A 17,591-nucleotide genomic window follows, 5' to 3' on the forward strand; every position below is an offset into this window, starting at 1 on the left:
TAGAACAAGAAACAAATGGAAATATTTACATTTAATGCAATCTGTTGGCAAATTCTTTCACATAGAACTAAAGATCTGAGTTTCTGACTGCATATAATAGCTATAATACAGAGGAATATCCATGATGAATATTGTCATCTATAAAAAAAAAAATCTGGTATCAAATTTACTATCGCTGTGAAATGAGTTGTCACATTGTTACAAATAAAACACAATGAGTTCATTAATAGCCGCGTATCCAATGTCATTTCCAAAGCTTTGTCCCACTACTTCCACGCAATCTGCAAAGAACAAAAGACAAGAATAACAACCTGGAAATTGGCAAATATTGGAACTGTATATAAAAGTTTCACTCCCATGATATTCATTGTACTTTTTAAGAGCTTCCTAATTCAACATGATTTCAATACTCTATTTGTATCATGTATCATTCATGTTTTAACAACTCACACACATACATGTACATGTACCTGTACCTTCTACTGCTTGCAAATAACGAAAAAATTGAGGGAAAAAATGAAATTTCAAGGGCTATAACTCCTACCATAGTGCTTTTTAATGCACCACAAACAAATTATAAATTCATTTGAATACATGTGTATTTGAAAAATGTAAACAAAGAGCTTCTGTATGGGGATTAATTTCAATTTTCACGTTTTTCTCTCCTCTGACATGATCGCGGTTTGTTGAATTCGCGGAATTGGTATACAATAAAAGTTACCTCCCTTGTCTATATCTGTTTAATCCATAGCATAGCTAGAACGACATTAATCAGCATTATGTATTCACTTCACGAACAACAGGGTAGGTTTATATAAAATAGTTAGATTTACTAATTAATTGAAGACTAATTAAAACAAGTGCAGTTATTGAAATCCTTGATTATAAACGTCGAATGACTTTCCTATATGCTATTACGATGAGTGCATGATCTTCTTTCCGAAAGGATAATACATCACGGTGAAAAACCACTGGACGGTAAGAAATGTGTTCATGTAAGTCAACGAAATAATATCCATCTACATCTTCACCAAGTTCGATAGTTATCTGATTATAATCAAAATGTCGATAAAAGCATGATAATGCAGGTAACAATTACACGTGGTAACATAGTTACGCACAGGTAATCCAAACCCATGACCCACGTGTTTTGATTGATGAAACATATAGCGTTGGCTATTAAAACAGCTTTTTTACAAATACAGGTTATTATCTGCTGATCTAAATTAAAGTTAAGCGTGATAATTAAAATAATTGAATGACAAGTACGACTCGTAATAACTGAAATGACCATGTACTGCACATATACATACCTATCGTAGTCTGTTCTCAAATTTCCAAATATAGCATGGAGGTTTTTGAAAACTTATTCACCGTTTCTTGAATTCACGGACTTTCTAACACTGTGAATATAGCGAATATTAACATCGCGAGTTATTTTCCCCCTATATGGTATATAACAGTTAGACTTGTTACTATATGACCTATTAATTTGAAATATAAGTACACTAAATGTGTACACATAGCGGTACATGTACAGTACTTAAAGTAACAACTTCACAGGTACATTTGTTCCAGTGACACATATATAATTACCCTTTTGTTTTGGAGGATTTCTTGCTTGGTTTATCACATGACATGGACACTTGGCTATCTGTCACCATCTGTTCTTCTGAGTCCTGTTGTTGTGTATTCTTCAGAGTTTTCTTTATATTTATTACCTGTTTGTAAAATAATGTGGCATGAAATTTCTGGTTTACATACTTGATTTAATATTTAACAAAAGATGTTTGTGAAACACTTATGCCCCCCCCCCCCCAATAATTGGAATTTTTCTAAGACCAAGGGGCATAACTCTGTCAAAAATTGCTTGATTTTACCCAAAACAGAACTTGATCAAGATATTCTTCTGATAAATCTGTATACCAAATTTCATTCCAGTAGTGCAACCTCTGTGAAGAAAATGAACAGAAACTGTTGGTGGACTGACAGACAGACAGACCGACCGACAGACAGCAGCAAAGCAAATCAAGATATTTCAGTTCCCTTTGAAATAGTGTACTCAAAATTTTTATAAATTTCCTTGTTACCTTTAAAGTCAGCTTACCTTTCTTGATAGAAAATCATCCAACACTTTGAGCAAGATGACTTAATTTCCATGGAATGTAGAGTCATCTGCTTGATTTAGTATCATTAACAATTGGATAATTATTATCACATTCTCTCCAGATATAATCTTATGAAATCTGATTTTTCTATGGTGGATGAATTTTTTTATCTTTTACTGCCATACGACTTGTTTTGTAGTTAAATATGGGATTTAGTTCACAAGTGGGAGAGGATTTTTGGATATTTTCAAGATTGCAAAGCATGAGTGAAAATAAAAAAAAAATTCCTGTCTCATGAGTGAAATAAATTCCATATTCAACTATAAAACATTGAATTTTCTGTTTATTACATTTTCTTTGGTTTTCCTTTTGTTGCTGTCTTTTCATTGTCATAGGCTATGACATCATAGTTCAGCAGTTGTGAGATGTTATAGCTGTTAGTGATTGTGAGATAGAAAATTGTGAGATAGGTATTAACAACAGTTTGGAAAAACTTTGGCAGTTTTAGTCCATTTCAGGATGATTTTTTACTCTAGCTATATGTCTCTCTTATCTATTGTCTTTTATCTATCTTATATATCTCTCTTCATGAGGGATGGGAAAATCAAGAATTTTGCTACACATTTGATATTCTTCACATTGAAAAATATCACTTTTGACATTTTCTACTGTGAAAAAATATAACTTTTAAAAATATCACATGTATTAAATTGATAAATTACAGTATTTCACTATTGAAAATGTAATAAACATATATATTGTTTATTAAAATACTTTATTATTTGCAAAACACTTCTATTTCTTATCAAGTATACCAGTTTTTAAAACTGCAGTACAGTTGAAATAGTTTCTCTAAATACTGATTTGTACAATTCCATGGATATACATGTATGTTTAGCAATAAGAATATTGTTAATCAATTTTGTACTTCCATATTTAGAATGCTCTGATTTACAAAGTTTTTCTGACAATCACAGCATATTCAAGATTAAGGTTTGACTGTAATTTTTTAAGCTGATTTAATATAGTTCTCATTTTCTAAATTTAATAAAATAGTGTTCAGAAATTACATGTACCATAAAAAGTTCTGTCATGTTTGTTTTATGTCATTTATAACACTAGAGTCTGTTTATTTTATTCCAGGAGAGCATAAAATACAGTGAAGCCTCACCTCCTGTTCTATTTGATGTTTGATTCGTATATTATTTTCTTTATTTTGGTTGGCCTTGGAGATTTGGGATTCTATACTCTGCAACATTGCTTCACAGCCTGTGCACCTGAAAGTTTGTCCAACAATTTTCTTCACAAAGCCTTTTATAATATTTAACATAACAAATTCAACTTCTTTTAATAATTTTACTTTTACAGGAAAGTAAAAACATTCCATTTTCTGATGTAATTGGCAGTGAAATTGGCTGATATGCTGTGCCGGATTCCAGCACATTTGATTTTGTATGATGTCATTTTCTTTTACATATTGTATTTCTTTTGTATATGATGACGAAATTTAGTATGCTTGACAAGCTTATGTAAATATACATGTATTGTCAAACTTATAATCATTAAGATTGAAAACGTATAAATGAAAATTTTATTACACCAGACCACAATCTTTTTGATCACCTCTCATATGTGTATACTTTGCTAAAAACATGTACATGTATATACGTATCCCAGTACATTACCAGTCTTGCAGAACAGACACAATTTCCGGGACCGCCTCTGGTCGAATGTCTCGCCCCAGGGCATAATCCACCTCTAACTGTTGGTTTTTCTGATCTAATTTTCCATGTACTATATCAGCATAGATCACTTCAATAATTAAATCCTACAAACAAAAAGATCAAAAATATATATTTTTTAAAAAAAAAAAGCAAAATGCAAAAAAGTCTCAAAATCTATATTCACTCTTTTTTTTCAAACATCTTTATCAGATACAGAGTTCAAGTCTTGATAGTTTGTCATTTGATTGCTATATTATGAATTCCTTTCATTATTTTTATGTGAGAAAATGTGTTAGTGTTGTAAAGAGAAATATAAGGGTTTTATCATCATTTACAGTAAAACTCGGCTAACGCAAAGTTCTGAGGACCATAAATTCTGAGGATCAATAACTCTGCTATACCTGTGTTTATACATGTACTAAATTACTGTATTTATAATTTTGTAATAACAAAAGGGAAGTAAATTATATTTAACAAGAGGGAAGACTTACTTCAAGAGTTCTTAGATTCTGTATATCTAGTTCCTCAAGAAGAACTGAATAGGGAATGCACTACAAGAACAGAACATACATGTATTACAGTTGTATTTCCAAACTTTACTCTCTCAATATGTAGACATCACTGTCTATTTGTAAAATGAGTGAACATGAAACTGCTCCCCCCCCCCCCCCCAAATTTTTATTTCCATTTTTCAGAAAGTAAAATATAACCTCTTGACAATCTTTCAATGAGAATTAAGCAAAAAAGAAAAAAAAATCATAGTACCTTATTCTTTGTTGCTAATGACACGATAGTCAGATGTCTCAGTTTTGTAAGCTGTGCTGGACTAAGTGCTGGCAGGTTCAAAGCACCTGCTGTAGGATAAATGACAATTATTTAATATTAGAAAGTTCACTTAACAAAAATGATAAAAAGTTGAAGATTTCAGAATAATTTTCCAATGATTTTCCAAACACATTTGTAGTACCTTTGTAATCTTTGTAACTTCCATATGCAAATATATTGAGGAGATTATGATACTGTGAATGAGGACCTGAAGCAAGCTGAAAAATAGGTAAACAAATAAACATATAAAAATCCTGCAAAAATATTTACAATATTCTAAAGAATGTTTAGAATACAAGTTTATGCTTGTAATGATATTTTAGAATATTTGTACTGTACAGCAAATTTAAATACCAGTACATCACAGTTTTACATGTATATATAGCAAGGAAGTTTTAAAATATTAAATATTTTTTAAACATAATACCAGTCAAATTCTTATATTGATTGAGAGAAGGGGAGAGAATAACAATCAAGCACTATTTCAATGAATTAAAATAAAATTGACTAAAAAGAGAAATATACATTCTGGAGGACCTGTCTCAAGTCCAAGGCATATTAGTCTAAATAATCATGCATTTGCTTGAGATTATACATGGTAATGAATAAGGTCTTTAATAAATAAAATTTACTTTTTTATTAAGAAAAACAAATTGGATATAGATTTTTCACTTCATCCATTTTTGAAAGAGATATGATTTCAAAGAGTGTTGGACTGGTTACCACAACCAGCTGTAAACTCACACTGTGTGCTTATTTACCTCTTGAATATGTGGCATATCCAGAAGTTCTCCAAATACATAAACGCCTTGAGCATCAAGAGCTTGCTTGATTAGTTCTACAGCTCCAGCCCCTTTAGCAGTTTTGGCCAACAGAACAAACTGTTCCAGGGGATTGGGGGTAGCCTTGTCTGTCATTGTTGATATCTGTAAATACCCGCATGCAATATCGTCCAAAACTTTACTTAATCATTACATACAAAAAAAAAAAAAATCATTCAAACAAGATATGTGGATTTCATTCACAAACATGAGAAGTTATTAAATCGATTTTCAGATTTCAGCAACTTGTCAACATGTCTTTTTTTTTATATAATTTTCGGAAAAAATAAGTTTTAAAAATTATGCCTTTATTTTCTGCAATATCTAAATGTACTGAAAATTTATATAATTGATCTTATTACCCTTAACTACCTTTTAAATTGGATATCCTATTCAATAAATATCTACATGGTCAGCATCGAGAACATTACAGGAAGTTTACATGTTACCTCCCTTTTCAAACACGCTAAGTTGCAAAGCCTGCGATGATGCATAAATTTTTTCCGGAATAATGAGATGGCATGGACCCATAATATTATATATATACAGGCATTTCAGTTGGTGTGTGTGGGGGATGGGGGACTTTTTTCAGTTTTGGGGTGCACTATCAAGCGAAAATTTCTTGACAAAAGAAAAAAAGCCATCAGACGTTAATATTATTGAGGCGAGACAAGCATAAAGTAGTACTGAGCTACGTTTCGTATAGATATCGACAATCATCATTGAGAGGCGGACACGCCCCCGTGCCCCCTCCCCCTGGTTTCTATGTCCATGATATGATAAATATATACGTCCATGGTGAAGGATTATATTCATGATAATATTTTTTTTCAAATGTTACAAAAAGAAAATATCCATAAAAAAATATATTACATTGCCGCAGGAACCGGGGGGTTGGGGGTTGGGGTTGGGGGGTCGTGCTCCCCCATAATTTTGCCGATATATAGAATACTATAGAAAACACTACTATTTGTTGTGCCCCTTTAATAATAGAATCTGATGACTTTTCTTTTGAGCAGTAGTATGATTGCTGAAATGTAAGTGTGGAGATTGCGAGTTTGAGCCCCAGCATTTTCCATTTATGCCTTTTTTATTTTCTATGTTTTCTGTACTATTTTCATAATAAGATAATTTCAAAAAATTCTAATACAAACCTTTAAAACACTTCGAAAATATCTCGGGAAAAGATAGTTCTAAACGATTTCATAGAATTTTGCAATTTCATATCTATATTTAAATATTTATTTCTTACTGATTTTCGAAGCCTTTTGTCTCGAAATTAGAGTAATAAACATGTTAAATGATTGTTATATAACATAGCTGCACCTATGAAAATATAACACTCCTCCCAAATGATTTTGCAAATTAAGGTTAATTCTGAATTCATTGAAAAGGTATTGTCCTTCTGATATATTTCATTTTACCAAGTAAAATCTGTACATAGTGGTCATTTCGCAGATTTTATTTGGTAAAATGGAATGTGTCAGAAGGACAGTATATTCATAAATATAAAACGGACTACTTCATGAACATCTTTCTGAACACCCCCCCCCCCCCAGTATTAATTATTTCATATCACATGGTATGAACATTGTCAAGCAAGGAAACTATTATTTGTGTGAACTGAAAGTAAATTGTCATGAAAACAAATTAATGCAAGTTTATTAAACTTGTTTCGGAACCCTCTTCTATGTATTTACACCAAAAGCACAGGACGGTTAGACCCACAGATTTTGATACTGAATATTGAGAAATTAATTAAAATATTTCATTATGGAGAAACATGTTCAGTTCAAATAAAGTATCGATAAATTTGATTTTTGAGTCTTTTCTAATTAAACTATTTACAAAAGATTACAAAGTCTAAAATCAATCAAAACAGCCATTTAATAAAGCGATTATTGCACTTTGTATATAATGGCTTCATGAAGAATATCTGAACGACAAGATTGTGTACAAAATTATCCGTTTTCATATCTTTGTTTGATTAAAACTTGAACGAATTCAGATTTTCGAGTGTCAGTTGGCCATGGCGGAATATTGAAAAGTTAGTCACAGAATGTCATACATGTATAATGCTATACCATATATATTGATGATATTTAACGGGGGAATGTTTTTATGTATTTATATTAATTTATATATGGTAACCAAGGTTAAAAATAAACTGATGTGTATTAGATACTCCCTTCAATAACAATTATCAAATCAATGAACCTGGGGAACATTCAATACTGTTATGTTTTACTTCATACAGTGGAAAATAAATCTTAACTTATCATGAAGAATTTATTTATGATATAAACATATTACTATATGTTCACTTAAAAATTAATCAGTGCAAAACGATCATGTGGATCATCCATTTGATTCATGATATTAAGACCAACGAACGCGGTCTATGGATTTGTCCATGCATATACCCCCACCTACGAATATACATTAATTCAAAAGTGCACATTGAATATACGACAAGTAAACACTTTTATTGAAAGTCTAGTTATATTTTCCAAATCAGCTCTTGTGTACCGGTCCTTGTGTTTTGTTTGTTATCGATTCTGATGGGTAGCGCCTTAGTTACCGTCATATTAGCAGCCGGCCAGCGAAACTTCACTGCAAATAGAATCTCTACCCGAGAAGCTTCACTGCACATTATAAATTACATTTAAAGGTAAGTTTTACTGTAGAGTTTTTTTTTCTAGTTTGGCGCTTTCTATTTAAACTTTTTTAAATATTTTTTTGATATGAATTATCGTTATGGACACTAATGGCGATAAATCGCCAAGAAACGGTGTTATCAGTTTACTTGAAGCAGCATATATATGTGTTAAAATCAAGAAAAAGTATCGATAAATCGATGACGATAATGTAAAACTGAACTTTTAAACAGATATGCTAGATAATCTGACTCTCGTAAGATTGTATTCTTAATCATTATCCATACATCCAATAAAAAATCTGGAATACATAGGTTCAACATCCATCTGTTAACATATTCAAACTTTTTCTTTAATGAACGATTTTCTAAAAGATGTCTATCATTGAAATTCAAACAGTTTTAACATACCCTGCGGTGCAAACTTTGACAGAAATAACCTAGCTTTTTACGATGCACAAGGAAATATAATTGGTGAGAGTTATCTTTCTTCTTAGAGGGTCCATGAACCTTAAAATAAACTATGTTTCATTATACAATAATATACATCATACGTGACATTTAGTAGTGGTTCCAGAAATTTGATAAGGAGTTGGAGGCAACACATCCCTCTTTGACAAGCAACAAAAACATACTTGGGTGTGTCTTTTTTTTTTGGGGGGGGGGCACAATAACAAATGAATATCTTTACAAATGGGGTGGGTGGGAGTGTTTTCATCATTTATACTGGTTTTCCCTTCTATTTCAACAGTATTTACAAAGTCGTCAACGAAAAAGGATGGGGGCTATAGGGTAGACATTATTTCTATGAACATATGTTATGCTATATATGTATATAAATGCCGTACATTTATGTTTTCCAGTGGTCCGTATAGTACGATAATTAAATAGTCAGATGACAGTTGATTTACCTGCAATTTAAATGACTTTAAGAGGGCTGGGTGGTTGTGGCCATTTTCAGACTATATTGATCTCCTTTAGAAGGAGAGCTCCATATAAAGATATACAAAAATGATCAAATTTTAAAACTAAAATGTATGAAATTTTTGTTTGCCAAATGATAGTTGACAGCTTAAGATATCATATCTAAAAAATCAAGTTATATCTCATGGTTAATTTGTTGACCCCCCAGCCTCCTTAAAACATATATCGTAAAGTCATACTTTTATATTGTACATGTACGTGTACGTGTTTGTGTGTGAGAGACACCCTCCTCAACTATTTATATAATGAAATTTCTTTTTAACGCCCAAAATAAACTCTGTGAAACTGTTAACAGGACCTTATATTTCAGAGTCGTAAGACTGCGCTATAAAGATGTAATATATTCGCTCATGTCCAGCAATAAATTATACTTTTTCACCCTCTTACAACTATGGGATCGATATTTTTAGGGAGGGATTTACAACCCCTTATAAAGTGTACCAAATAATATTGTACACATGAGCATTTATTTCGTGCACTAAGACGGTGGTTACTTAAAGAGTAACCAATGTGACCAATGTCTTCAGGATTGTAAAAAATAATTATCGATCACTACAGGAATCATTGAATTTTTTATTAATACATTTTCTCATATTTTTTTTTTTAAAAAAACCCCATAGGAATCATTTGACAAGGGCACTATGAACTGCTGGGTTGCATGTCGATTAAAACAATTTTCAAATAAAGATTACAGGAGATATTTCTTTTCCGAATTACTCAAAATTATTTGCACTTATCAGTTTGTTTTATGCAAACGAAAAAGAAATATTAAAAAAACATATAAATTGATTTTTTTAAAAATTATTAACTGTCTTTGTTGGGACTTCCCATGCAAAGTTTGTTGTTAGTTACCTTGTACATGTTTATCAGGAGAAATCAACGATTTACATCAAAATGACACTAAAAGATTATTCTTACAGGGTATAATACAATTGTTTAAATCACTAAAAAGGCATTCTCTTTAATGTGATTTTTTTTAAAAAATTTCTAGCAGGTGACAAAGCAATTAAATATATGTAAATGCCCACTGAAAGCGAAGTATTCTCAATGTTATGCACTGAATGCAGAGTATTGTGAAAACATAATAGGGACAATATAGCGAATTCGAAACTAAGCAGGGAGTATTGAGTGCGGTTACATGTGATTGAAAGCTAGACAAATAAATCAAAATGTTGACGTAAGCGAACATTATAATATTCTCTTTATAGTGCAATTAAAATAAATAAAATTCAATAACTGTGAATTTTAAACCCTGAGACTACCCGAACAAAAATAGATGTAAATGTCCCTTTTTTTTTGGGGGGGGGGGTCTTGTTGTTTAGGATTTTCTTTTTACTTTGTTAGGATTTTGTTTTGTTCTGTTTTCTTTCTTTTTAAATTTATTCATTGGAGAGGGAAGGGGGGGGGGTTGCTTGCTCATTTCCAATTTCTTTTTTTTCTTTCCTACTTTCCTTCTCATTTTTATTCATTTTGTTGTTGTTTTTATTTTTGTTTGTATGTTTGTTAGTTTGGTTGTTTGTTCATTTTCTTTTTTTCCCAAAATGAACGTCATTTTGAGTGTTTGACCTAAACAATCTAAAAATTGAAAAGTAAGAGTAAATTACTTGTACACAATGAAAATACATGTATTTCAATTTCTACACTTCACTATGGTAACTTGTCTTCAATATTTAACTTTACGTATTTTTTTCTGTATTGAGATATATATAAATATATACTTCATGTCTACCTCAGATGGGGAACGCATGCTGCAGCGGTAAAGGGAATGGGGGAGTCATGAAAGAAGTGAACAAATTCTGTAAGTGTGGAGGACCCCGCCCACATTCCGGACATAGTCGAAAAGGCTCCGGACATAGCCGAAAAGGCTCCGGAAAACACCGAGGAAAGGGGCATGGCCGTAAGCGCAGAGGATCAGGATCTTCCAAAGGATCGCATTGACCCCAGAAGACCTAGATCTATGTTGTGTAAATATCACCATGGTTGATTGTTAACCGCACTGACTTTAACAAATACTGATATACTCCTAACATTTCTTGAGATTTTATGTTATGAAATAAGTCGAAGATGCTTCTCTAGATATTTTTTTTTAACTTTGACGATTAAAAACCCCCCATAAAAGCTTGCAACCCAAGTGCCAGTATGTGATAAGTGACATTATTCCTCTGACATTCTTCTATGATTCTATATATATATATAGCATTGGAATGTTTGTACTTGTGTACCTATGTGATCATTAATGATTACACGTACACGTACGTCCAGTATTATAAACACAATTTAGTGCCATGAAAAAGCATTTTCTAAAGTGTAGTTATTTTTATATGAATTAAATATTTTGATTGATTACCTTTGGTGTTTGAATTGATTAAACAACTGCATGTTTTCAGGTATACATTGGTAACTTCATTATCAATGACATCCTATGTTAAATCGCTGTGAACGTGCGTCACGACTGATTGCATATTCCTAATGTCCTTTGTTTGCTTTTCATTTTTTCAAATTATCATTCAATAGAAAGTCAGCCCAAGGTTTGAACGAAATTGATTCACATCGAAAGAGTTTGATTATACTGAGCTGACGTGTAGAGGAGATGATGCAAATGTAAAACTCTATGCCTTTATTTTATTTGTTAGAATCGAGTTTTATCGATACAAAAGTGATATACCGGTAATGAAATTATTGGGGTTTTGGAATTTCTAGTCTGGTTATGCACTGCTTGATATCATCCACTTTTTAACAAGATGAGTATTGTGATGAAACTCAAACTTGTTTTCCATTAGGAAAAGATACAGGAAATCCCCGCCCGTCACTGAAATAATACCAGAATCGAACTGCATGTAGATTTTGATATTTATATTATTTAAAAACAAAATCAAAATTTGATAGTCATGTATATTTTTCTAATTAGCCAATTATGTTTTTAAGCACTATCTAATCTAGCTTTATATGCTGCAGATTTAAAGTTCTCTAACAAAAAAAAAAAGGGGGGGGGGATGACGACCAGCTGCAGAATTAGCTAACTGTTCGGGAAAAAATCTGAAAGGACAGTAAGAGAGCTACAGATAAAGTTGTACATGTTAAACTTTTATGTTTTTATTTGCTTTCTTCGCGAATCTTGCGCTATAAGACAGCGACATGAGGTACTGAAATTTCAAAAATCGTTCACAGTAAGTTCGTGGAGGAAATGAAAGCTATTTAAAACAGCTAACAAGTAACTATACCAATGCAGGAATCTGTATCTTTTGTGCAGTTATGAGTTCTGATAACATGCTTGTCATGCGTTCTATCATCAGAAACATCAATGATTCTACAGTTTAAGAGGACTCTTCAAATCCCATGGTTCAGATAGGACATCGAATCGCCCGCCTCGGCGATGATTAGTCGAGCTTTCAGCAACCGTTTTCCGTTTCAGTTTCTTGTTTGTAAAACATATGCCAGCGTTAAGAGCTACATAAAAACATCTGTTGAACAAGAAATCCGTGCATTTGTTTAGAAGATAAAATAAAGAAAAAGGCTAATTATTGCTGATAGATTTGGAGAGAAAACTTAAAAATCACACCGGACGAATTGAAAGCAGGAAACCGAACAGGACAGTGGCGAAATGCTATATTACTTTGCCTTTTATCGGGGCTTACGCTGTGGGTTTTACGGATTATTTCGGATGAATGCAGATGCAATTTTGACTTGCGCGCACGAAAACAGCACAGAAGGGCATTTCGTTCATTTAATTCCAACGTCAAGATGAAAAAATAATCTATGCGGAAAACTAAATATACGATTACGAAGAAAAAGAACTAGGCTCTGGTGTTTTCCTTTGCAAAATGACTGGATGCTTGGGAGGTCGGATGAATTTTGATGGACCACGAAAACTTACAAATAAATAGCCAGAAGTGAATACAATCCGCGAAGAAAAACAAATAAAGGGTTCTGTCAGATTCAACAAAAGATTTGCATGTTATGAGCAGATACTGTAAATATTTTTTCTTCTCTGCAAACATTTCTTTGAAGAAGCTTGTTTTAATGATAGTAATTTGTCGTCACATTATGTAACAGAGATAAAAAAACCCAACGAACTAAAGTTGCAGTGTTTAAAATAAACTCTGAAATTTAAAATGTTACATGTATTTGATTATCTAGTGAGAGTTTGTGCATTGTTATATTTGATATCACATTTTTTCCTGCTCTTGTGAAAAGTGGCTTTTAATACCTTTCTTAAATCATTTAAAATTTTCAGAGAGCTATAAAATGTGTTGCAGATTTTAAACCAAAAAAAAAAATTCTCTTTTGTACCCAGAGCCCTTTTAAAAAATCAAATATTTGTAATGACTTCAATATTGATATATAGGCAGGACTTTCTAAGCTAAATAAATACACATATACCGATATGTTAGCCGAGAGAACCTCGCCTCCTGAATTTCTTTTCAATAGTGACCTGAATTTGTATTTTTTATTAAAAGAGAAATTATGTTAACTGCACTCTGTGAAGAAATAGATCTTAGTGTTTATTAGAAGTATATAAGTGAGCACTTTTACATAATTTGTTAACCCTGGGTATCAAATGCTATTAAGTTTGATTATTTTGGACACGTCTTTAATTTTAATACCATTACCTCACCCCCCTCCCCCAAAAAATCCCAATACTGTCCAAAGTTATTGAGCTTACATGTTGCAGTTCCGTTTTATCTTTAAAGGATAACATTCTACCATTCATGTTGAACATCATTTGCTTTTTGGGTACACTAACTTTCTTTTGTGTAATTGTCCTCAGAAACGGAGTATACAGTTATATGATCAAATAAGATATTGAAACAATATTATACTCTACACAAATTTGTTCATGTATACTAAGTACTTTGTTATCAAGAAATGATAGAGTCTGGGTAATTAAGTATAAATGATATGTAAAATATTTACCAATATAAATGTTTTATAACTGCACTTGTAAAGAAATATTCATTTATTTTTAGTTTTCTTATATATATATATATATATATATATATATATATATATATATATATATATATATATATATATATATATATATATATATATATATATATATATATATATATAAAGATATTTTTACAATATAAATCATAAATAAAATAAATTACAAAAAAATTAACGAACAAACTGGAAATGTAAAATAATTGGAAAAAGAAATAAAAAAAAAAAAAAAAAGAACAAAACAAAACAAAACAAAAAACAACCCAAACCAATTATAAAAAAACGGCTCGATATCGCCAAAGTATACATGTCGTTATCTTTTTATTATTCGAAATAAATCTTCTTATTACATGTTTTGATATTTTTGATTTTTTTTTCACCTATATATGTAAATTCAAAATGGTGGAGTAGGTAACAATAATTAATTTAAAATAATGATTATATTTTTTAAAAATGAGTAAAAGCAAAAAAATATTCTTAATTGCATCTTTTAAATAAATCCATTTTTAAATATGTTTAACAATACTGGGATTTGATTATACTGTAATCTACATTTTCTCTCTTCATAAGATTTTCAAATAGATGATTTCTGTTCCATTACTTAAGGCTTTATGGCATTTAGATTCAGTTAAACAATAAAAACACCATTAGGATTATTTGTTGTTGTTACAAAATTAACTTTTTATATGACATTCGCTGGAAAAATAAGCATCCCGATACAATGACGAGTGAAAGCCTGCGCGCCAGTTGCATTTTGGCCACAAAAAAGTTTGGAAAAATTTCTTTGAGGTGAGCCAATATTTGTCAAAATGTTTACTCTGCTTGGATGCGTGTGTCAAAACTTCTCCGCTGACTGTTCATTTGCAAGAGGGCATGAGGATAAAAGTAGATTAACGTTGTTCCAGAGTAATTAAGGGATCTGGTGGTGGCGCTAGGCGAGAGGGGGGTTGTTTATTCTTATCGTTGGTGATCACTTAAATATTGGTGCGGGAACCAGCTAGGGTTTCAAAATATAATAATGGATTTCGAAGATTAGCTCTTTCTCTGACTGAATCGAAACTGATGTCTGTCTGCATGATATATCTTCTTGTGTTTGTCACTTATTCATATTTTCGATGGTTTTGCGGTCTTGAACATGAATATGTAGAATGTAATAATGGATTTCGAAGATTATCTCTTTCTCTGATTAAATAGGAACTGATGTATGTCTGGTATATCGTCTTGTGTATGTCACTTATTGATATTTTCGATGGTTTTGAGGTTTTGAACACGAATACATAGATGTTGATTTATGAACGAAATAATTAACTACATTTTGAGACGATAATTGATAATTAGTAAATACAGCCTTCAGAAAACAGCATGGGAAATACATATATGAATTAATTCAATTAAATGTGTTTTATTATAGGATTTTAAAATAAAAGAAAAAAATATAAAAGGTATTATAAAAACTTATAGAATAAAAATGAATAAGCATAATTTCATTTTGAATATGATAGATTTTTTTTATCTATATATACGAGGACCGTTCAAAAATTAAGCGGACTCTGCTATCATTTACTCTTACAGATGTCAATTAGAAATGAATTTTCACAGATCATATTTCTTAAAGATTACATTAAAGTTTTGTTAAAATTCTTTGATTTTAATTATTTTCTCCTAAACTACTGCTGTTTTGATATTGCTGAATGATGGTGATATACGCTGCACGGCAAAAATTTTGAAATGAAATATGGAGATAACGAACAGTAATCAAGCTCCAAAATCCACTGCAACAATACAAATCGGGAGCAGAGCAAACAAGGACCTCTAATAAACATCAAAGGTTGGATCAGGTGCCATGGAGGAGTAAGCATCCCCTGTCGACCGGTCACACCCGCAGTGTGCTCATTGACATGATCGGACAAACGGAAAAATCCGTAGACAATTCAGTGTTTAAATAATGGTCTAGCAGTTGTATGAAAAACGACAGTCAACATTCGACTTAATGATAGGTTGTATTTGCTGACAAGGCCATTGTATCGACCATAGAACTTACGAAATGATGACTTTAAACAAGACTGTTGATATCCTTGTTTCTTCTTGTTTGTCAATAGCTTGCCTCATTTAAGAAATTGTTCGTACCTGGAGCATGCTATTGTGTATCGAATCAACTGGGAGATATAAACCCTATATGCAGGTGATAAGGGCAGGGTTTTCCCTAAGACCCGGGGATTTTCCCGCCTATAATGACATAATTCCCCAATTATTCTGGTATTCTCCCTCAACCCCCTGTTAGGGGAGGAACCCCGGACTCTCTTGGAACTACTTCTTTAATGTCCCCTGCTATTTTAATTCATTGGGACAACCCTGTAAGGGTATACTGCTACATAAGTAAGGGAGGTTGACGATAGAAAAGTTGAAGTCATCACGTTTATCATAAAGTTTTGTTGTTAGGTTACCATTAAAGTCTTTTTCTAGTAAAATATCCAAGTATGAAACAGATGTATCAGACTCTATGGTATCTTTTATTTCAAGATCACTTGGATATATCGAGTTGACATATGAATGGAAGTAATTAATGTTAATTGATAATACGTCGTCGATTTATCTAAATGTCCAGTTGGGGCCACAGCAACTTTCTTCTTTTCATGTATAAATTTTCGAAAAAAAAAAAAATCTGCTTCATGTGAATACAAAAATAGGTCTGCTAATAATGGAGCGTAATTGGTACCCATGGTAATTCCGACAGATTGTTTAAAGACCTGATCTCCAAAAACTACATAGATATTGTCAATCAAAAATTCAAGCATCTTTTTAATATCTACTTCATAGTACTTGTTTGTACAATCAGAATGTTTTTAACAAAATAATTTTGAAGATGACCAATGAAGGTAAGTAAATTTACGAGTTCCATTTTTATTGAAAAACAAACGTTTGAGTCCAAAATTTTACTTATCTTTTTTCTAAAGTTCGCTATATTATTCGACGATTTTCTCTAAAATTTCTTCTTATTGTTCTAATATTATTTTTCGTATCAGATTTCTGAAGTAATATTTGAAGTAGTAACAGAAATATTGTGATTTTTTTGAAATAGTAACAGAAATAGTGTGATTTTTTTTTTGAAATAGTAACAGAAATATTGTGATTATTCTCCGTTGTGATTCCTATGAAATCAACCGCAAAAATGACGTCTCGTGATTTGACGGAGCAGAGCATCTGTAACGCTCGAGAAAACGCCAACACAGACCCAAAATTTTGATGGCCATGTAAGTAAAGATTATTTTATATTAATTATGTATGAGTTTTTGCTTGATTTTGTCGACAAATTTTTTTTTTCTGTGCAACAAGTCCGCGTAATTTTTGAACGTCCCTTAACTTTGCCACATATATATGTATGTAACAATTCAAAAATAAGGCAAAGAGAATTTTCGTATCTCTCTAGATTCTAGGCACTTGTTTTAAACATTTTTTTTAATAAATAAAAAATATATAAAGATATTGCTTAAATTGATCAGTGACTGTGATCAAGATGTATATCGTT

The 17,591-nt window shown here is 31.5% G+C and overlaps 2 protein-coding genes and 1 long non-coding RNA gene across 3 annotated transcripts in view; 2 read left to right on the plus strand and 1 right to left on the minus strand.

The window, feature by feature from the left end:
- Positions 1 to 17,591, plus strand: part of LOC133172458 (RE1-silencing transcription factor-like) — a 48,849-nt gene that overhangs the window by 88 nt on the left and 31,170 nt on the right. The window lies entirely within an intron of this gene.
- Positions 17 to 5,936, minus strand: LOC133172459 (COP9 signalosome complex subunit 7a-like). The gene is made up of 9 exons (XM_061307346.1): positions 5,851 to 5,936; positions 5,419 to 5,583; positions 4,800 to 4,875; positions 4,598 to 4,686; positions 4,324 to 4,383; positions 3,794 to 3,936; positions 3,280 to 3,385; positions 1,597 to 1,721; positions 17 to 281 (listed from the first exon to the last, which is right to left on the minus strand). The coding sequence occupies exons 2-9, from the start codon at positions 5,572 to 5,574 to the stop codon at positions 245 to 247; spliced, it is 792 nt and encodes a 263-aa protein (XP_061163330.1). The 5' UTR covers positions 5,575 to 5,583; positions 5,851 to 5,936; the 3' UTR covers positions 17 to 244.
- LOC133205936 (uncharacterized) lies at positions 7,998 to 11,464 on the plus strand. The gene is made up of 2 exons (XR_009723681.1): positions 7,998 to 8,149; positions 10,853 to 11,464. It is a non-coding gene; the product is annotated as an uncharacterized LOC133205936 (long non-coding RNA).

This window comes from Saccostrea echinata, unplaced genomic scaffold, assembly GCF_033153115.1.
Source record: "Saccostrea echinata isolate AGI-Se365-2 ecotype Australia unplaced genomic scaffold, CSIRO_AGI_Sech_v1 ptg000054l, whole genome shotgun sequence".
Classification (NCBI taxonomy): Eukaryota; Metazoa; Mollusca; class Bivalvia; order Ostreida; family Ostreidae; genus Saccostrea; species Saccostrea echinata.